The 22058-nt window shown below is 49.1% G+C and overlaps 2 protein-coding genes across 7 annotated transcripts in view; both read left to right on the forward strand.

Annotated features, from left to right (window-relative positions):
* The window catches only part of PHF12 (PHD finger protein 12), a 43884-nt gene extending 30835 nt beyond the window's left edge, over nucleotides 1-13049 (forward strand). For all 6 annotated transcript variants that reach the window (XM_045571074.1, XM_036408595.2, XM_036408602.1 and 3 more), the window contains 9 exons: nucleotides 328-492; nucleotides 4642-4800; nucleotides 5408-6206; nucleotides 7376-7501; nucleotides 8194-8337; nucleotides 9221-9319; nucleotides 10262-10344; nucleotides 11301-11439; nucleotides 11787-13049. In XM_045571074.1, coding sequence (XP_045427030.1) covers nucleotides 328-492; nucleotides 4642-4800; nucleotides 5408-6206; nucleotides 7376-7501; nucleotides 8194-8337; nucleotides 9221-9319; nucleotides 10262-10344; nucleotides 11301-11439; nucleotides 11787-12121 — 2049 coding nt within the window. In that variant the 3' untranslated portion in view covers nucleotides 12122-13049. The remainder of the gene's footprint in view (nucleotides 1-327; nucleotides 493-4641; nucleotides 4801-5407; nucleotides 6207-7375; nucleotides 7502-8193; nucleotides 8338-9220; nucleotides 9320-10261; nucleotides 10345-11300; nucleotides 11440-11786) is intronic.
* A 3927-nt stretch (nucleotides 13050-16976) lies between these two features.
* DHRS13 (dehydrogenase/reductase 13) lies at nucleotides 16977-21816 on the forward strand. Its single transcript, XM_036408619.2, has 5 exons — nucleotides 16977-17257; nucleotides 17347-17465; nucleotides 19027-19150; nucleotides 19350-19661; nucleotides 21179-21816. The coding sequence occupies exons 1-5, from the start codon at nucleotides 17131-17133 to the stop codon at nucleotides 21628-21630; spliced, it is 1134 nt and encodes a 377-aa protein (XP_036264512.1). The 5' UTR covers nucleotides 16977-17130; the 3' UTR covers nucleotides 21631-21816.
* Nucleotides 21817-22058: the final 242 nt, after the last annotated feature.

Below are 22058 nucleotides of genomic sequence, written 5' to 3' on the forward strand. Positions count from 1 at the left end.
CTCAGAAACCTGTACACTAAAAGAAAAAGAAAAGAAGCATGTAAACTTACAGAGGGTGGTCTGAGCTGGACAGAAGACTGTCAGAGGCTGAATTTGGAAGGTCACTTCTTAGATAATTCACTATTTCCTGCCACTCTAGGGAATAGAAACATACCAGTTGCTCCTTGCTGGACTGGTCAGGACTGAGGGAGAAAGTCTTATACAACACTGACAAGAGTGTTGACATACCAACCCCTGATAGACAATCCCATGTAGTCCATTTATAGTTAGTTGGGAGACGGATGTCTTTTGAGGTTCACCACAGGAGTGTTTCTGCTTTGATTCTAGCTGAGCCAAAAGAATATGACACTGAGCAATCGGTGCCAGGTGTTTGACCGTTTCCAGGACACCATTTCACAGCACGTCGTCAAAGTGGACTTCCTGAACCGAATTCACAAGAAGCACCCTCCTAACCGCCGCGTGCTCCAGTCGGTCAAAAGAAGAAGCTTGAAGGTGAGTCCCAACCTGGTTCAGGCAGGATGGTGGGTTCTGATTCCTTCATGGGATAGACAGAGGGCCCTGGTCCCACTCCACAGAGAGGGAAAATGAAGGCTTGTCTGTGATATCGGCTATACATTTTAATACTTGAGGAGGGTGGTCGGGATTATGAATGCCAAACCCCATAGTAGGCATTCAAACTGCAGGTCTCTAGTTCTCCTGAGGATAAACACTCTTTAGCCCCTTCCACCAAATGTGGTTGTGCTCTGCTGTTACTGCCCCTCACCTGGCACTCAGTGCCATCTGTTTCTGTTAGATGGCCCCTTTCCTAGAGCTGTCTGAGGTGAAGGTAGGGTGATTAAGCAGAGGGCCATGTGGAAAGTGAGTAATCCCAAAGTGAGGAATTTAAGAGGGAAAAATGTCTAAAGGAAAGTTAAATCTCTTTTCCCAGGCTGCTGTTAATATATTAGCAATACATTTTATGTACTTAGCAGTTATTAAAGTGTGTCCACAGAGATTGACAGAAATTTTCTGTGTTGAAGAGTATTTGGTGGTGTTGAAGCTGGTTCTTATAAATCATTCAGTCCCCTCATTCATTTAACTTAAAGAACCCAACACTATATATAAACTGTTTTTCTTTTGAAATAATCCCAGATTGTCCTATGTATCAATAGGAATCAGCAGTTCTCAAATAGGCCACTTGGGGGCAGCCATACTTTAAATCACACCACTCCAGCCCTGGCTGATGGTGCAGCTCAATTGGTTGTCCCATGCACTGAAAGGTTGTCGCTTCTATTCCTGGTCCAGGCACATAGCTAGGTTGCGGCTACAGGAGGCAACCAATTGCCGTTTTTCTCATACATATTCAGCCAGGTCCCCCACTCCCCCCCACCCTGTCCCTCCCTTAACCTCGCTCTAAAATTAGTAAAAACAGCCCTAGCCAGTTTTATGGATAGAGCATCGGCCTGCGGATCAAAGTGTCCTGGATTCAGTTCCAGTCAAGGGCACATACCTCGGTTGCAGGCTTCTCCCTGGCCCAGGCCCTGGTCAGGGTTTGTGCAGGAGGCAAACAATAGATGTGTTTCTCACATTGGTATTTCTCTCTTTCCCTCTCTCTGCCACTCTCTCTAAAAATCAATAGAAAAATATCCTCGGGTGAGGATTTAAAAATAATAATAAATAAAATTAGTAAAAACATATCCTCTGGTGAGGATTTTTTTTTTCTTTTAATCATACGCATTTCCAGTGGGTGTCAGCACCAGCAAAATGTTAATTGTTGAAAGTTGGATAACAAACTCTTAACTGTGTAAATATTTATACTTCAGTGGAAACACAAGTTTTCCAAAATTAAATTAGGTGTTTTCAGATGAGGGTAAGATATATTACAGGTGAACAAGCCTCATACCTTAGTTAAACAAATCTAGGAAAAATCTGTGCTATAATTCACCATATAGGTATGGAAGAGAGCCTGGCTACCGAAATGAACAGGCCAATAGGCCTTGATAAAACCCTGTCGTTTATAATGTTTCCTTTTTTAAATGTTTCCCTATTCTTGAAGAAAATCCAAGGGCACAAATTTTCTGAAAAGCATTTTGTAATTGGACAATTTGAGAGTGAAATAAGGACAGGGAGCCCTAGCTGGGTGGCTCAGTCAGTTAGAGCTTCCTGCCTACATCAAAAGGTTGCAGTTTCAATTCCATTCAGGCCACATTCCTAGCTTGTGGGCTCAATCTCTGGTTGGGGCATATACGCGAGGCTACTGATCAGTGTTTCTCTCTCTCTCTCTCTCTCTCTCTCTCTCTCTCTCTCTCTCTCTCTTTCTCTCTCCCCTCTGCCCTCTCTAAAATCAATAAAACAGCCGAAACCAGTTTGGCTCAGTGGTAGAGCGTCAGTCTGCGGACTGAAAGGTCCCTGGTTCGATTCTGGTCAAGGGCATGTACCTTGGTTGCGGGCACATCCCCGGTAGGGGGTGTGCAAGAGGCAACTGGTCGATGTTTCTCTCTCAAGGACGTTTCTAGCTCTCTATCTCTCTCCCTTCCTCCCTTCCTCTCTGTAAAAAATCAATAAAATATATTTTAAAAAAATAAAATAAAATATGCCAAGACCGGTTTGGCTCAGTGGATAGAGCATCAGCCTGCGGACTGAAGGGTCCCAGGTTCGATTCCGGTCAAGGGCATGTACCTTGGTTGCGGGCACATCCCCGGTGGGGGGTGTGTAGGAGGCAGCTGATCGATGTCTCTCATAGATGTTTCTAACTCTCTCTCTCTCCCTTCCTCTCTGTAAAAAATCAATAAAATATATTTTTTTTTAAAAATAAAAATAAATAAAATAAATAAAGTCAATAAAACATATCCTCAAATGAGGGTTTATAATAATAATAAAATAAGCCCTAGCTGGTTTGGCTCAGTGAATAGAGTGTCAGCCTGTGGACTGAAGGGTCCCAGGTTTGATTCTGGTCAAGGGCACATGCCCAGGTTGTGGGCTTAATCCCCAGAAGGGGGCGTGCAGAAGTCAGCCAATCAATGATTCTCATCGTTAATGTTTCTCTCTCTCCCCCTTCATTCCTCTCTGAAATCAATAAAGATAAATAAAATTATATTAAAATAACAATAATAAAATAAGGACAGGCACCCATTTGGGGCTTTTTCTTCCCTTATCCTCCCTAAGAACCTGCTCACGAAATCTCTTGGTTCTCCCAAAATATTTAACAAATCTACCAGATGCTTTTACATCTCTGCCTTAGGTACTGCTTCCCTACCCTATTCCCCCTTGGTCCGCCTGGAAGTTCCTTCTTAACTGCCTTCCTATAAAATCTCTGATCCCAAGTTTCTGTCCCCCAGGTAGAAACAAACACTTTTCTCCAGGTTTGTTTGTGTTTTTCTTTTGGTTTGTTTTCTTTTTATAATTTCTTTATTAAGGTATTACATGTGTCCTTATTCCCCATTTCCCCCCTGGACCCCCCTCCCCCATTCATGCCCTTACCCCCCTGTTGTCTGTGTTCATTGGTTAGGCTTATATGCATGCATACAAGTCCTTTGGTTGATCTCTCCTCTTACCTTCACCCTCCCCTACCTTCCCTTAGGTTTTTACATTCTGATCCATGATTCTCCTTCTCCATGTTTGTTTGTTTTTAAAATACATTTTATTGATTTTTACAGAGAGGAAGGGAGAGGGATAGAGAGTCAGAAACATCGATGAGAGAGAAACATCTATCAGCCACCTCCTACACATACCCCACTGGGGATGTACCCACAACCCAGGTCCATGCCCGTGACCGGAATGGAACCAGGGACCCTTCAGTCCCCAGGCCGACGCTCTATCCACTGAGCCAAGCGAGTTAGGGCCTTCTCCATGTTTTTAATAGCTATTTAGACATGCCTTTATTCTAGGATATATTACATTGTATTATAATTTTTCTGTGTTTATCTTCCCTACTAGACTGTGCGCTCCTTGAGGGCAAGTCTTGAGTTTTGTTCATCTGGATCTCTAGGAATTGGCACAGTGCCCAGACTCAGGAGATGCTCAATAAATGTTGGTTGAATGCATGAATGATTCTTTGCTTGTGTAGCTCTTTCATTCTTACATGATGTGATTCAGAGTGTGTCTTCTGTTTGTGCAACAAAGAGGTCTTCAATTGTTTTATGAGTCATGAATGAATGAAGAAAACTGACATTGAATGAGTGATTATCTGGAGCCAGACCTCATGCTGAGCATGTTACTGTGACTGTGACCTCATTTTAACTTTTTATCTCTTCAGATCTTGTTTACTTATTTTCCAAACTTGATCTTAAGCAATCAGAACCCAGGATACCAGTCTGGAGCCCTGATGGTGTCAGTCTTCCACTTTGTAGACCAAAGCAGAAGGCAGTATGCAGTGATTTCTGGCTTCCTCAGTCCTTAGACCTCAATGAAGAAAAGTGGAGGGCATGCCTGCTGGTTCCAGTTTTGTGCCTTCTCAAGCTAGTGTGCATATGTGTTAGGCAAAGAGATGGTGGCATGGAGCAGTTGCTGCCTACCAAGCCACCTTATCCTCAATGAACCCCAGAGTGGATGATGGTCCCCTGGGCATCAGCACCAAGGACAGAAAAGCATGGTCAGAGCAGAATCAACTGGTCATGTTGGCACCATCTCCCTCTCCTTCCTCCTTCTATCTGTTCTGAACAGGTTCCTGATGCTATAAAATCTCAATACCAGTTTCCACCCCCACTCATTGCACCCGCGGCCATTCGGGATGGGGAGCTGATCTGCAATGGGATCCCTGAGGAATCACAGATGCACCTTTTGAACTCTGAGCACTTAGCCACCCAGGCAGAGCAGCAAGAGGTGAGTGAAGGCAGGGCTGGGATTCCAAATCTAATCTTCCATCCCACTGCAGCTGTTATGGAAATAGCCTCAGTGTCATTCCCATCCCCATCTTGTACAACCCCACCCACCCTTACTCTCACCCCCCAAGAGTTGAATATTTCAGGGAGAACCTCTGGCTCAGATCTTGAGGCAAGTAAGAGAACTACAAAGTCAACTGGTCTGCTTCTCTCCATCGGTCTCCCAGTGCACTATGAGATGGGCAAAACTGTCTTGTAGAAAGACCTCAGTAGACCCATAGAGAGGCTAGGTGATAGTGCTGGACACACAGCTGATGTTTAGGGTACTTGCTGAATATTGGTCACAAGGTGAGCCTTAGGGGCAAAACCAGGACGGGAATCCCAAGCTCTGCTGACCAGGGTGTTGTCTGCTGAGTGTACCAACAAGTCTTGCTTGGGAATGGAAATGGAATCCTATCAGGAGTCAAGCACACCCTTTCTGGGCATTCGCAATGGGACCTCGGAAACAGTGTTTATCAGCTCTGCTGTAGCCCTGGCCACTGTGGCAGGAAGGACCAGCGCCTCCCAGGCCTCTTACCCTCCTCTCCTCTCCTCTCCTTCCATTACAGTGGCTCTGTAGTGTTGTTGCGCTCCAGTGCAGCATATTGAAACATTTATCTGCTAAGCAGATGCCTTCGCATTGGGACTCTGAACAGACAGAGAAGGCTGATATTAAGCCTGTTATTGTGACTGACAGCTCAATCACCACCTCCCTGCAAACAGCTGACAAGGCACCTACTCCACCTTCCCACTATCCCCTGTCGTGCCCCTCAGGGATTAGCACCCAGAATTCCCTGAGCTGCTCTCCACCCCATCAACCCCCGGCCCTAGAGGACATCAGCTGCAGTTCTTGTGCGGAAAAATCCAAGAAAGCCCCCTGTGGGACTGCCAACGGGCCAGTGAACACAGAGGTGAAAGCCAATGGCCCACACCTCTACAGCAGCCCCCCTGATTGCACGGACCCCCGGCGACTTCCAGGCGCCAGCACCCCCCTACCAGGCCTCTCACACCGGCAAGGCTGGCCCCGGCCCCTCACACCACCAGCGGCTGGGGGGCTTCAGAACCACACCGTCGGCATCATTGTGAAGACAGAGAATGCCACTGGCCCCAGCTCTTGCCCCCAGAGGAGTTTGGTTCCTGTCCCAAGCCTGCCCCCTTCCATTCCCAGCTCTTGTGCCAGCATCGAGAACACCAGCACTTTGCAAAGAAAGACTGTCCAATCACAGACAGGACCTCCGTTGACAGATTCAAGGCCACTGGGCTCACCCCCAAATGCCACCCGGGTGCTCACTCCCCCCCAAGCAGCAGGAGACAGTATCTTGGCCACGGGAGCCAGCCAAAGTTTCTGCTCACCAGCACCATCTTCAGGTAAGTGCTACTCAGCCTGAGGGTGATTTGGAGTAATTTTATGCTCTTCCTGACAAATAAGCTTTCAAAAAACATCTGTGAATATTTCAGAGTGCTTTGATCTCTGTATTATTTGTCCTTCCCCCATTTCTGTGAGGAAAGAGAAAGTACATGTTAACTTGTCTTAATCTATTCAATGGGACTGCTTAGGCTCTGGACGCTTAAGTGATTTCTTTAAGGTGATCTAACAAGTCAGTGGCAGGATTGGAACTATAGCCTGGGTCTCTTGATTCCACCTTCCCATTGGTCTTCTGCCTGTTTTGTCCCATCACCCTAGAGAAAGGCAGCATGTGCTCTGAAACCATTGTGATCAGCCTGAGGCTCTGAGTGACAACCTCTGGTTCACTTTCCACACCAGAGGTTAGATTCTCAGAGCCAGGTTATTTTGAAGGAACTTTCATGTCAGGAACACTGCCTTTAGAATTGCTGCAGAGCGGGATGGCCATAGAGGTAATTCTGGCCCAAAAGCTTGCCCTCATGTCCATACTTGACCTAGTGTGGACCTGCACTCTCAGCTAGCTCCAGTCAGCACTCAGGACCTCGAGGTTGCTGACCCCAGCATCTGAACCAGGTGTCAGATGCTGCTGAAACCCTCTGTGGGCTCTCCTGTCTCAATGGAAGCTGGCCTCCCTAGCCAGCTGGAAGTCTTGGTAACGAGGTGTCTGTGACTTCTCTGCATGGGGCCCCTGATCCCAAGGTGGCCCCTCTTCTCAGGCTTTTTTCCTGGCTCTGTTTATTTCAGTACCAACCTGGGTAGATTCTGCACCTGTGAGTCAGAATTCAGTAGGCAGGGGTTTTAGGGTCAGGCTCCACTTATTTAAATGAGTAGAGGTAGCAAGAAGGTAGTCATGGCTCAGAAAATGAAGTTACCCCACCACATTCCCCAGAGCAGTAGATTTCACTGGTTCTCAGTTCTCTGGAGCCTTCTGCATGCCTGGGTGCATTGTCGTTCCATCTGCCCTTCCTCACCACACGTTTTTAGCTCTAGGAGTTCCAGAGCCTATGGGGTGAGAATCGAGAAGGGAACATCACCTTGGGTCCGAAATCCAGACCTGTCTCGGCAGTGGGGGATTGTACCGGTGGGTTTCCCTCAGGCGACGTAAGTAACAGTCTTCCTGCTCCGTCCCCAGATGGCAAGGTCAGCCCCGGCACGTTATCCATAGGAAGCGCTTTAACCGTACCCTCTTTCCCAGCCAACTCTACTGCCATGGTGGACCTCACCAACTCACTTCGAGCATTTATGGATGTCAATGGAGGTGAGTGAATGAGCTGCTGCTCCGCCACTAGCTGCTGTGGTGAAAGTGCTGTCCCTATGCAGCATTCAGCTCATCTCAAAAAGGGGCAGACGGGATGGGATGCCTGATCTCAGAGCTGGAGAGGGGAGTGGTGCAGGAAAGAAAGCCCCTTCTGTCTCTGTCTTATGCATATACACATAATCAAAGGTGAAGAGAACAGAGCCAAGCTGGCCAGTGAGAAAAGAAGATAATCACCGTAGGCAGATTGTTGGAGACCGGGCAGATCACCTGGACTTGCAGAATAAAATCAGGAGGCATCTCGCTCCCAAAATCAAGGAGAAGCAGTGCAGAACTTGATCTCTGTAAACAGAGAATGGTAGAAATCCAAGCTCCAATATCAGACGCCCAGGCCCTTCCCCCTGCACAGGCAAATGGTTTATCTTGCTCTACCTTTCTAGGACCACTTTACCTAAAATCCAGCTACCCAGTGGCAGGAGGCATCTGTATAGTCTGCACTGGGGCTCTCTCACTGCAAATGACTAGTGAGGTGCCCAGCCAAGATCCTTGTATCACTTTGTGCTATTAAAAAAAAGAAGAAGAAAAGCTCTTGGCTGGATTTTAGAATTGCTGCACTATTTGCTCGGTAACCTTAGCCTACTTCTCATTCCATTTCCTCCTCAGCTGCTTTTTTAATCTTTCTCTTTGGTTAATAGAAATCGAGATAAATATGCTGGACGAGAAGCTGATCAAGTTTCTGGCCTTGCAGAGAATACATCAGCTTTTCCCCTCCCGGGTCCAAACTTCACCGGGCAGTGTCGGGGCACATCCACTGGCTTCTGGAGGGCACCACACAGAAGGTGCGCATGCACACCTGCCCCACACCCCGCCGTCAGACCTCTGTGTGAACGGCCGTCTCCCCTCCGTGGAAATCTCAGCTTTCAGTGTGTGCCTTCAGTGGGCTTAATAAAGCACCATGGCTCTTTTTTTCTCAGAAAATATACAAAATGGCACCCACAGCTTTCAGCTCAGACTCCAGGAAGTGCACTGTAACTTTCATACATATCCACTTTGAGACTCAGAAAGCAGCTACAAGTGCCTTTGGGTGTATGTAGTGTTTTCTGCTCAATTGCTGTCAAATATTCAAGTTAGAAGAATTTCTCACCAGGTGAGAAACAGAATAACAGTTGGGCTGGCCTCCTGGAAACTCTTCCCAAGAGGTTAACTCTGCTCAGGATACCCCTTTGAACATTAGCTGTTAAAAGTTTGGTCCCCAGACCAGCAGCAACAGCAGCATCTACGAACTTGTTAGAAATGCAGAGCTTTGGCGCGACCTTATCGTTATCTGCATTTTAACAAGATTCTAGGCAATTCATATGCACCTTAAGTCTGTGCCCTTTTTTGCACAACCTCCCTATAGGATCAGCTAGTTTTCCCTGACAAATCAACCAGCAGCTAAGAGCTCATAAAGGACTGTCATCTTTAAATTCTGTGACCATTGTCAAAGCTCTTGTCCTTCTTACCCATGTGAGGACTGCTGTGTGTGGGACAGAGAGCCTCACCCTGAAGCAGCCCAGTGTTAGATGTGAACTGGTAAAGGTCACTCATCCAGTGGGATTGTGTTCTTCAGGCGATGCGCCAAAGGTCTGGGTTCTGTTACTGTTTGAGCCATAGGTTCTGTTGGTTGGCATTCAGTGCCAGGCTCTGAGTTTCTGAATAACCCTATCCTTGTTTGTCTTGTAGTGCAAAGAAAGGAAGTACAGGCCCGAGCTGTGTTCTACCCTCTCTTAGGGTTGGGAGGAGCTGTGAACATGTGTTACCGAACCCTCTACATCGGGACAGGTGAGCCAGCTGGGAGGTGCTGAGTCTGTTCAGCCCTAAAGACTAATACTCTTACCCTCAAGGCTAGAAAGGGGCAGATGGTTTTAACTTGATGGATGTCCCAACCAGAGGGGCTAAGAAAGGAGGCCATCCGCTGTTTGTCTTCCCTGTTCTCAGGCCTGTTCTTGATTTGTGTCCAGTGTGACATCAGGAGAGGTAAAAGTTCTGACTGCTGCTCAGTGAGGCATTTAAGCACTGCAAGAAAATATCCAAGGAGAGAGCAAACTTTTCTCCCTGGAGGTCTTGGAAAAAGTTATGGGGCTCACATTTACCTGAGCTTTAGTTAGCCCTCTAACTTGTACAGAAGTACAGACAGATTAGCCCCCAGCCTAGGCATTTCCCTTCTTTCAGGTGATATGATTTATAGGCCCTGCACCCCATTTTGTGTTTTCTTGAAAACATCCCATCCTCGCCCTAGCCATTTTGGCTCAGTGGATAGAACATTAGCCTGTGGACTGATGCTCCAGTCAAGGGCACATGCCCAGGGTTGTGGGCTCAGTCCTCGGTAGGGGGCATGCAGGAGGCACCCAGTCAATGATTCTCTCATCATTGATGTTTCTATTTCTCTTCCTTTCTCTCTGAAATCAATAAAAAGTATACTTTAAAAAATCAAAAGGAAATATTACATCCTCTTCAGTAGCTCACTGTACCAGTCTGGGCAGCAGCCATATGTTCTAAAGCAGATCAGCTGGCAACAACAACTGTTCTTTAGCAAGAGGTTGAAAAGACATCAGCTTTAGTTTAAAAATACAAGGAGAGGGCCCTGAGCTACTTGTCCCTCGGGGTCTCCTAGTGCCTCCCAGAAGCTAACGCCCTCCCCCATCACCACCACCACCTTCCCCACACATGCATCTAACAATTTGTTCTCTGCCCGCCTTCTCCTCTATTCATGTCACCTTGCAGGAGCTGACATGGACGTGTGCCTTACAAACTATGGTCACTGTAACTACGTGTCCGGGAAACACGCCTGCATATTCTACGATGAGGTGAGGGCTGTTGATGGGGTAGAGGGAGCTCTCCCCACCTGAGGCCACTCCCAGGCACTGGGTTTTTGTTCAGTGCCCTGGGTGAGAAGAAGGGGATTGGGCGTCTTCTCCTTTTCCCTCCCCGTCACCTGGGGAGGAGAGGAGTCTTGGTGTGAAAAGGGCATTCTACCATGGCCATCTGCTCCCCAGGAGCAGAGCTACCCTATCCCCTGAGGTTGGTCACAGGCTCAGCTGAGGTGGGGGAGGGGTGGGGCTAAGCAGGGCAAGGGAATCCCTCTTAGTGCAACCCTGTGAGTTTCGTCATCTCATGTGCCCGTGATTTTAGCAGGATCCGGTGCTGAGGAGGCAAAAAAGGAGTGAGGAGAGGGAGGGTCTAAAAAGGAAGGATTCCCTGAAGGGGTGAATCTTTTTTGTTTATGTTTATATGTTTTTGTTTTTTATTTTGAGAGTATATTAAAGCCGGAGACAGTGAAACAAGGAAGGGCTTAGGACAGAAGAAGCTACAGGAGAGAGCCTAGGCGAATCTGCTTTGGCTCTGGAAAGTCAGAGAAAAGAGGGCCTTAGAGAGCGGTTCAGGGGGTTAGCCTGGGACATGGTTTTAACTTGATGGATGTCCCAACCAGAGGGGCTAAGAAAGGAGACCGTCCGCTGTTTGTCTTCCCTGTTCTCAGGCCCTTTTAACTGACACTGCCCATTGCGCCCCTGGTTGCAGATCTCGGGGTCCGTTAGAGTTTAGGAGATGCGTGCCTGTGGGAGAAGGAGAGGGGAGAGGAAAAGGCAGGAGCTTGCTCCTGGGAGGGAGAGCCCCAAACAAAAAGTACAGGGAAGGGAGCCCGATGGGGAAAGAAAGCGAGTCCCCAGGTAGAGCAGCACAGCCTTCTCCATGTGTCCTCTCTCCCCTTAGCCCAGGCCCCACGCAGCAGACCACACATCTTACCTTCCCTCCTCCTCCTCAGAATACCAAACATTATGAGCTGTTAAACTACAGTGAGCACGGGACAACGGTGGACAACGTGCTGTATTCATGTGACTTCTCCGAGAAGACCCCGCCAACCCCCCCAAACAGTATTGTTGCCAAAGTGCAGAGTGTCATCAGTAAGTTGGAGCAGAGGCCTGTGGCCATGAAGCCTGCCATTTTTGGACACATTTTCTAAGGCTCTGTCATGGTGGCTCAGGCTTGCTGCCAGTGATGTGCTGTCTCTTGCCTTCCCGGTTGCATTGGCCACGTGCTTACTCCTGGGCCCAGGGAGGGCCACGGAGAACCCAGTGCTGTGCACCCACTTACGTGTACAGCACTTCAGACTTGACCAGTCCTTTCTGAGCATCCCTCACCCCAGTCACGCAGCATTTAAAACGGGGAGGTACAGAGGGCCTCTGGCAAACAGCCCAGATGATCGGACTGCTCACTGTTCTTCTCCGGTGACCATCCCCTTTTTCCCCAGGGCGCCGCCGGCACCAGAAACAGGACGAAGAGCCAAGCGAGGAGGCACCCATGATGAGTTCCCAGGCCCAGGGGCCACAACGGAGACCCTGCAACTGCAAAGCCAGCAGCTCGAGCTTGATTGGGGGCAGTGGGGCCGGCTGGGAAGGCACGGCCTTACTGCACCATGGCAGCTACATCAAGCTGGGGTGTCTGCAGTTTGTCTTCAGCATCACCGAGTTTGCGACCAAACAGCCCAAAGGCGATGCCAGTCTGTTGCAAGATGGGGTCTTGGCCGAGAAGCTCTCTCTCAAGCCCCACCAGGGCCCTGTGTTGCGCTCCAACTCCGTTCCCTAGGACTGGTGGCCACCCCATCACCCGCCTCACCCACCCAAGACTCCTGCAATGCAAAAATGTACACAAACCAAGCCCGGGTTTTTTCTATACTCCACCAGAAACCCTTCAACTACAATCTTTGCATGACATGAAGAAAACCTTTTGACTGTTTTTTAAAATCCTTTTTCTTTTCTCAAGTTCTAGGGGGCATTTGCACATATATTTGTACTCAACATTTCATGGAAAAGCGGCAGACCCGAGCTGAGGAACAGCGTGGGCAGGGAGGGGAAGGCCAATGGTCTGGACTCTTCCTCCAACACAAAACCGTTCTCCACCCAGCTGCTCCCTCCCCCTCGCCCGCCGTTGTAAAATAATCAGAAACTTGTTCTATTTTGTGGCAGTGACAATAGTTTTATATTAAAAGAAAAAATACAGTTTTCATACAGCAAAATCTATACAATATCATTGTTTTATTTAATATAAAAATCGCTACCCACCCTCCTTCCATGGTTCCCACCCTCCAAGTTATTTTCCCTTTCTGCAGCGGTTGCACTACAGGTAGCTACTGTGTATTATGGACAAATGAGAAATGAATCCTTTTTCTGGCTGTCCATCTATTTTATTTCGAATAAGGAAAAGTGTATTTGGATTTTGTGTAAATACATCTAGTGATGACATTTTTTCAATGTTTTTAAAAACCGTGTACAGTACTACATGTGGTAGAGCGTTTTCTTCAAATTGTCTATTGTAGCAAAAACGTTTTTTGTCGTAAACCTGTTTTGTCTCCTTTTTTTGTTCTCTTGCCACTTCTCTCCTCTTCCTCCCACCCTTGGCTCCCTCCTCTTCTCCTACCCCACAACTAGTACCAATGTACATAGTAATTGTAATGTTTTAGACTTTACAGAAACTTTCCTGTATTCTGTATATAAAAAAACAAAAATACTTCAAATTATGTTTTCTGCCTGTCTGTCCTACCTGTCATCATCCTTGGAAGGGACCCTCGCTGAGATCTTGGTCCCACAGTCTCACTGAACAAGGCACATTCCTCAAGGGAAATCTGGGCGGGGGGGGGGGGGGGGGGGTATTGTAGGAAAGTGAGCCTACGGAGCATGGGGAGCATCTGCTAAGGGGAGCTGTTGTATGACTTTGTGGGTGACTCAGAGTTTAGAGGGTTTGATTATTTGACATGATCAGATTCTGTACGGTTTTAAGAATGTTCAGGCTCCTGCTCCTATTGGCTCCAAAACCAAGGCATTAAAACAAGCTGGCAGGAGTGAGGCCTCTGCATTCTGGTCTAAAAGCTTTAATCGAGAGAGTTGAGGCTGCCTTTAGTTCCAATTATCTGCTCTCATGCTTTATTCATCTATTCTGGGAAGTCATAACACCTGGTTTTTTGTTTTTGTTTTTTTTTTTAATATATTTTATTGATTTTATACAGAGAGGAAGGGAGAGAGATAGAGAGTTAGAAACATCGATGAGAGAGAGTCATCGATCAGCTGCCTCCTGCACACCCCCTACTGGGGATATGCCCGCAACCAAGGTACATGCCCTTGACCGGAATCGAACCCGGGTCCCCTCAGTCCCCAAGCCAACACTCTATCCATTGAGCCAAACCGGTCCCGGCAACACCTGGTTTTGTCCTTTCCCTGTCACCTTAGCTGGGCATGGAGCAAGTCAAGTACCACTCGCCCCACTGTGCCTGGATCTTGGTCTGGCTCACTTACTATGAGCACTTAAAGCAGATGTGGCCCCTGTGTCTTAGAATGTAGTGTGGAGCAGTTTGTTGCTTCAGACATCTCTGGGGAAACGTGAAAAATGAGAAGTCCAGTCTCTATCCCGGCTGTGCCACAGTTTATATGACTGCATTCACCACTCCCCAGCAGCAATTCCTCAGGAGACACCATCGAGAGCATTACCTTAATTCTAATCCCTGAGCCCTCATTAAACCAAATCCCATCCTTTCCTCTGAAGGCCTTAATGAGAAACTTTACCAGGAAGTTTTTCCTAAAGACAGTCTCCCAGCCCTTGCCAGATGGCTCCATTGGTTAGAGCATTGTCCTGGTACATCAAGATTTCAGGTTTGATCCCAGGTCAAGGCACATACAAGAAACAACCAACAAATGCATAAATAAATGGGACAATAAATCAGTGTTTCTCTACCTCCCTCTGTCTCTCCCTAAAAAGTCAATAAATAGCCTGGCTAGCATGGCTCAGTGGTTGAGTGTCAATCTATGAACCAGGAGATCACAGTCCAATTCCTGGTCAGGGCACATGCCAGTGTTGTGGGCTCAATCCCCAGTAGGAGGTAGCCAATTAATGATTCTCATCATTGATCTTTCTATCTCTCTGAAATCAATCAAAATATATGAAAAAGGCCGAGACTGGTTTGGCTCAATGGATAAAGCGTCGGCTTGGGGACTGAAGGGACCCGGGTTCGATTCCGGTCAGGGGCATGTACCTTGGTTGCGGGCATATCCCCAGTAGAGGGTGTGAAAGAGGCAGCTGATCCATGGCTCTCTCTCATCGATGTTTCTAGCTTTCTATCTCCCTCTCTGTACAAAGTCAATAAAATATAAAATAAAAATATATATATATATATATGAAAAAGGAAAGTCAATAAATTAAAGACAGTCTCTGACTTAGCTGAAGAGCATCTATGTGTCTGTCCCAACACTATTCAAGTTAGGTGGCCTGTTGGCCTGTCAGGATCTTGTTTCAGGGATGGAGAAGGCATTTGTGTTCTTAATATTTCATCCCCATAAATGGAGCAGATTGACAATTCTTGGGGAGAGGGGAGGAGGGTGTGGAAAGAGATTGGACAAAGATCTGATATGCATGTATGCAGTACCTATGGACGTGGGAAGTGGGATGGCAAGGACCTGGGGTGGGGTGGGAACCGGATGGAGGGGAGATATGGGGGGGGGGGGCAGGAACACCTGTAATCTGAACAATAAAGATTTTTTAAAATATATTCCATCCCCAGCCTCATCCCACAGCACCTACAGTTGAACTGTGAATCCACAGTGCGGCTAAATAGGAAACGCCTGAATCTGAGATCTTTTCCAGGCTTCCACCTACCTGTCTAGCTTTGCCCCTGCCCTAATGGGCCTCCTGAACTCCCTACAAGAAGAAACATATCTGTTCAACTCCATCTTTCCAAGGCTAACCACACTGCTGGCACACCATAAGTGCCAAACAATGGATACTAAATTGTACTGGATTTCTCAGACAAGGTCCTTTCTCTGGCAAGTCACCTGGCCAGGAGCGCCCTTACCCTTGCCTCCCTAGCTGTTCCCACCCACCTTGACATCAAAGTCACTTCTCCCATTGAGTGATGGAGTTTCTTTACCCATTTCTACCACCTGTGAGAACCATTCTGTGGAGAATTTCTTCCTGGAAGTCAGATAAATATTACACTCTCTTCCTACTTCCCTTCAGAATTGGAGGGGGTGAGGAGCAGAGACAGACAGATACAGACAGCTAAGGAAAATGAATCCTGACAGCCCTTAACTGATGTGCCATGCTGAACACTGTATCACCTCCTTTGCCTCCAATGGGGAAAATCCGAGGAGCTGAGGAGGAGTTATGAGGATATGAATGAAGGACTTGTTTATGGAGGATAAGGGATCCAGGATGGAAGTTGCTTTCAGATATAAGAGTGTTCATGTATGAAGGCTTCTTCAGAGGGAACCATTCTTACACACTGCCACTCAGAGGGCTCACACACACCCTGTTAGCCTTCCTGCAAGCCTTCAGTTATAGGGCACCACACAAAGGACACATTTTATATTCATTCAAAGGTACATTTTATATTCATTCAAACACACACACACACAGACTACAGATGCATGCACATGCCTGGAGGGGCTCTCGGCAACATGGACACAAACACATAAAAGATGCACACACAAAAAGGACCCAGCCCTGGCCGGGTAGCTGTTGATTAGAACGTGGTACCCATATGCCAAGGTGTACATGGGTTCCATCACTGGTCAAAGGGGAGTCAACCAATGAGTACAAGAATGAGTGGAACAACAAATCGATGTTTTTCTCCCTCCCTCTCCTTCTAAAAGGAGGGCGGCCCTGGCAGGCCAGGCTCAGTGAATAGAGTGTAGGCCCACGGACTGAAGAATCCTGGGTTGGATTCCAGTCAAGGACACATACCTTGGTCGCAGGCTCCATTCCTGTCCCTGGTGGGAGTGCTTGGGGGAGGCAACCAATTGATGTGTCTCTGTCACATCCATGTTTCTCTCTGTGTCTCTCCCCTCCCTTCCACTCTCTAAAAAAGTCAATGGGCCAAAACCGGTTTGGCTCAGTGGATAGAGCGTCAATCTGCAGACTGGAAAGCCCCAGGTTCGATTCCAGTCAAGGGCATGTATTGTACATTGGTTGGGGGCACATCCCCGGCAGGGAGCGTGCAGGAGGCAGCTGGTTGATGTTTCTCTCTCATTGATGTTTCTAGCTTTCTATCCCTCCCCCTTCCTCTCTGTGAAAAATCAATAAAATATATATTTTTTAAAGTCAATGGAAAAAACAAATAAAATAGAAAAATTAACATAAACAATAAATAAAAGGAAGTAAAATTAACATAAACAATAAATAAAAGGAAGCGGGGGAGGAGGGATCACAGAGGATCCAGAGGCACAACCTGAAGCGTGTTCCCAGAGCCCATGGGTTCATTAGCCAGCCAGAAAATTCATTCACACGCGGTATGTGGCTGCATGTACAGACCTAGAGGGCACCCACACCGGCGCAGGCACACACCTAGAGGGCGCTCCCAGGGCCCACAGGCACACACGCACCTCGGTGTTCACACACACACACATCCAGAGGGCACGGACGCCTGCCTAGGGGGCGCTCGCAGGGCCCACGCACGCTCACACCCCTGCCCGCCCGCCGCCAGTCTTCCCCGCCGCCTCCGCCTTCCGGGATCCTCGCGGCGCCCTTCGCAGCCGGTGCGGGGCCGGTGGGCGGCTGCCAGGCGGCGGCCCAGGCGGCCGGGCCTGGGCGGGAGCCGGAGGCGCGGCGGCATGGAGGCGCTGCTGCTGGGCGCGGGGCTGCTGCTGGGCGCCTACGTGCTGCTCTACTACAACCTGGTGAAGGCCCCGCCCTGCGGCGGCGGCGGGAGCCTGCGGGGCCGCACGGCGGTGGTGACGGGTGAGTGCGGGCCGGGGGCGGGCGCGGGGCCGGGGCGGCGGGGGCGCCGGCCGCCGGCTCAGCTGGGCTCCCGCCGCCCTCCTCCGCAGGCGCCAACAGCGGCATCGGGAAGATGACGGCCCTGGAGCTGGCGCGCCGGGGAGCGCGCGTGGTGCTGGCCTGCCGGAGCCGGGAGCGCGGAGAGGCGGCGGCCTTTGACCTTCGCCAGGTGCTGGGGGGGAGAGGAGGGGGGCGGCGAACAGAGGACCGAGACTTCGGGAGACGGTGGGGTGAGCAGAGGAGCTCCGGGTGATCCAGTTCAGAGAGGAGAGTTCGTCTCGGTTCCTTTAGTGCAAAGGGGCGTGCACCTGTGCTCTGAGGGAGGGGAACAGACCCTAGCTGGGGAGGGACTTCCTGAATTGCCTTTTTTTATTATTATTATTATTTTTATTCCAGAGAGGAAGGGAGAGGGATAGAGAGTTAGAAACTCTCTATGGATCAGCTGCCTCCTGCACACCCCCTACTGGGGATGTACCTGCAACCAAGGCACATGCCCTGAACGGGAATAGAACCTGGGAACCTAGAGTCGATCCTGACGCTCCATCCACTGAGCCAAACCGGTTTCGCCAGTAATAGCTGTTTTAAGATGTGTAAGAACTAGTAGAAGTTGCATTAATGAAAAACACTAGGGAAGGGAACTTCCCTATGCAAAGGCCCTGGGCTAATTTAAGAAACTGGGGACACATCGCACTGGGTTGGGAGGGAATGAGGCTGGAGCATCGGGAAGTTCTGAAGGAAGAAGCAAAATGAAGGGGTCAGGGCCAGGTTTAGGAGGCCCTTACGGACCTCATTGAGGGGCTGATTTTATAGGATGGGCAGTAGAGATCCAATGAAGGGCCTTCAGCAGGCACCAACCTTTGGTGGCAGTGTGATGCCTAGACTGGAGGGGGCAAGAGGTTTGAAAGGAGACCAACAGGAAGTCTACTGTAGATTTTAGAGTAAGATAGAGGGAACAATAATAATAACATAGTAATAGCAAGTACCCACAGAGTGCTGTGTGCCAAGAACTATTCTAAGCATTTTACGTATATTAACTCATTTATATTAACTCATTTATATTAACTCACAACTCTATGATATACAGGCACTAGTATTCTTCCCATTTCACAGTGAGAGAACCGAGACAGATTATCAAGAGAGATTATCTTGCCCAAGGTCACACGTGAGTAAAAAGCTTAGTCAAGATTTACATACATCCTGCCCTGGCCGGTTGCTAAGTGGTTAGAGCGTTGGCCTGTGGTTTCGATTCCCGGTCAAGGGTGTGTGCCTCAGTGGCAGGTTCAATCCTGGTTGGGGCAAGCAGGAGGCAGTGAGTCAATGTGTCTCTCTTGCATCAAGGTTTCTCTCTCTTTCTCACCCCTCCCTTCCTCTCTCTCTAAAAATCAATGGAAAAAAATACCCTCACCTCTTGGGTGAGGATTTAAAAAAAAAAAAATCCAGAGTCTACACTCTTATTCATATTACTCTAATGCATAGGGGCAGATCTTAGTAATACCCTGTTTCCCCGAAAATAAGACAGTGTCTTATATTAATTTTTTCTCCCAAAGTTGCGCTAGGTCTTATTTTCAGGGGATGTCTTATCTTTCCATGCACTAGGTCTTATTTTTGGAGGATGTCTTATTTTCGGGGAAACACAGGTAGTAGGAGGTAGACTCTCAGAATTTGGTGCCTGGGGATAGGGGAGAGGAGAGAGGTATCTGGTAACAAGCCCAGCCCTTGCCGCTCCACAGGAGAGTGGGAACAATGAAGTCATCTTCATGGCCTTGGACTTGGCCAGTCTGGCCTCAGTGCGGTCCTTCGCTACTGCCTTCCTGAGGTCTGAGCCGCGGCTGGACATCCTCATCCACAATGCTGGTGAGATGCAGGCCCTAAGGGGGGCGGGGAGTGAAGGGGGTTGTTGGAGGGGCAGCCATCCCTTCCAGCCAGCCAGGCATTGCTGGGGGTCAGTGGATATGTGGGAAGGATGTCCCCAACTCCATCTCACAGATCAGGGCCACCAAGGCCTAGGGGGGTTCACTCCGGAGCAATTGCTCACACCTCGTCCCTGCCCCAGGGATCAGTTCCTGCGGACAGACCCGGGAGCCCTTTAACCTGCTTCTGCGAGTAAACCACATCGGCCCCTTCCTGCTGACACACCTGCTGCTGCCCCGGCTGAAGGCCTGCACCCCCAGCCGCGTGGTGGTGGTGGCCTCCGCTGCCCACCGGCGAGGGCGCCTGGACTTCGCGCGCCTGGACCGCCCGGTGGTGGGCTGGCAGCAGGAGCTGCGAGCATATGCCGACAGCAAGCTGGCCAACGTGTTGTTTGCCAGGGAGCTCGCCACACAGCTTGAAGGCACTGGCGTCACCTGCTATGCAGCTCACCCAGGTGAGGCCTGGCTCTTTGGCTGTTTTGATTCCCTCTCCCCATCCCTGCCTCCTTCTTGCTCCCCCAGCCTCTCATTGAGCTGCAGGATCTCAGAGCAGGAAGGAAGTGTGGTCCGAGGAGAGACCTGCTCTTTGCTGATCTTGAAACCAGGCTCTTTTTGTCTGGGTTCTTGCTCTCCTCCCACAAGGTTGGATGCTGACTGCTGGGTAGGGTATGGCCATGAATAAGGCCCAGGTTCTCAGCCCAAGGAGCCATCTGTATGACTGAACTGACTATACTATGATGATAATAGCTAATAGAGGCCCAAAGGAGATGAGAGAATGGGCCATGTGGCTTTCTGGGGAGAACAGTGTAAAGAACAGAGCAAATAGCAACTTCTGCCCCATGCAGAAGTGCCTGCTGGGCTTGAGAAAGACCAGGGAGCCGGGTGTGGCCAGGGGAAAGTGGCCCGCGGTGTGGTACAGAGATGGGCTGGGCCATCAGGGTCTGAGGTTTGGCTTTTACTCAGAATGAGTTAATAAATAAGACCTACCCTTCCTTCAGGGAGCAGGTTCCTGGAGAACAAAATCTGCCCTGCCCACATTACCATGCTGCATTCTAGATAGTCATTGCCTGTGGCTAATTAGTAATTACAAGCATGACAATAATAATCACAACTAGTAATTATAGTAGTGAAAATAATCATCACCACAACTAATCTTTATCAAGCCTTTATTACCCTCCATATCTCCAGTGTCCCAAAGTGTGGCTGGTCTACCATAGGAGTTAATAAATGTTTGCTGGTAATGTTGTGGGGTCAAACCTTGGGTTCAAAATAAGACCACCAGAGGCTGATGATTGATTTTTTTTAAAAAAAAGCAGGCAAGGGTTTATTGAAAAACTGGCCAGGACGCAGCGGGAGCACCACACAGGTGGGCCCCACATGACCGCACTGATCCAGGTGTAGGCAATCCCTTTTAAAGCTTCAAACCACAGGAACTTCCCTTTGTTCTAAATTCTAAAGGCTGGGATCATTGGAATGTGGCCCTATCTTGCCCATAATACAAAAACAGAACTCAGAGGTTAATCTCGAAAAGTTATCTATAGTTTCTACCCCTGAAGCTACTGAGTCGGTGGGAGTCCATCTCCTGTAACTACCCTCTTGTTTAAGCAAGTAATCGAAGGTCGAAATCAGATTGCAAGGTTAAAATTCAAACAGCAGTTTTTACCCAAGTTTGATTGCTACCATATTTCAGTTAAACAAAGGAAGATGGAGACAGGATTGTCCCTCACAGGGGACACCACATGAGCTCAATCTGGGAGGTGGGGATGTGCGAGGAGTTTGGATGGAGGAGAGGCGTGTTGTTGGAAATGAGTGAGGTCGCCTTGTAAGGGCCCTGAATGCCCAGTAAACACTACCCTGGTTCCCCTGGAACGGGAGCCTGTTCCCCCCACTCTCTTCCAGCCCTTTCCTCACAGCTCTGACCCTGGGCCCTCACCCACTGTACTCCCCACTCCTTCCTTTCTCCTGTGCACAGGGCCTGTGAACTCGGACCTGTTCCTGCGTCATGTTCCCGGATGGCTGCGCCCACTTTTGCACCCACTGGCTTGGCTGGTGCTCCGGACCCCTGGAGGGGGTGCCCAGACGCCCCTGTACTGCGCTCTCCAGGAGGGCATTGAGCCCCTTAGTGGAAGATACTTTGCCAACTGCCGTGTGGAGGAGGTGCCTCCGGCTGCCAGAGACGACCGGGCAGCTCACCGGCTGTGGGAGGCCAGCAAGAGGCTGGCAGGGCTTGGACTGGGAGAGGATGCCAAGTCTGATGAAGACCCCCACCCTGAGGACTCAGGGACCCCATCTTCTCGGAGCAGCCCCCACCCTGAGGAGCCCCCAGTTTCTGAACCCCATCCCAGCCCGCAGAGCTCACCAGACTTGTCTAAGGTCACACACCGAATTTGGGTTAAAGCTGCACCTGAGCCCCAGGCCTCTTAATCCCTCGCTGGATGCTTGGTATGGCACTTGGTGGCTGTGAAACACCTAGCTGTGTGCGGGTCCATGGCCTGGCCATCGAGGAGTTTGCAGTTTTTACCTCCTTGGTTACTTTTGGGGTGTCAAGGTGTGACCTGGACAGCTCTTTTCCTAGTGGAAGAAAATATACTAGGTGACTTTCTTCCTGAGTTTGAGAAGTAAGCCAAGTTGAAGGAGAAGCTGTGTGTGTGTGTAGTGTGCCAGACACTGCTTCTCAGGAATTTACATGTCTTATTTGTAAGGTGCACCCTCAGCGATGCTCAGTAGCCTGGATGAAGGCCAGGGAATCTGTCACTTGGTGTACTGCCAATACTGGGAATTACTGAACTGATAGCAACCTCGTAGCTGGATGATCGGATCATCCCCGTTTTGCATAAAGGTTAGGCAACAGG

This window comes from Pipistrellus kuhlii, unplaced genomic scaffold (genome assembly GCF_014108245.1).
Source record: "Pipistrellus kuhlii isolate mPipKuh1 unplaced genomic scaffold, mPipKuh1.p scaffold_m20_p_39, whole genome shotgun sequence".
NCBI classification, from domain to species: domain Eukaryota; kingdom Metazoa; phylum Chordata; class Mammalia; order Chiroptera; family Vespertilionidae; genus Pipistrellus; species Pipistrellus kuhlii.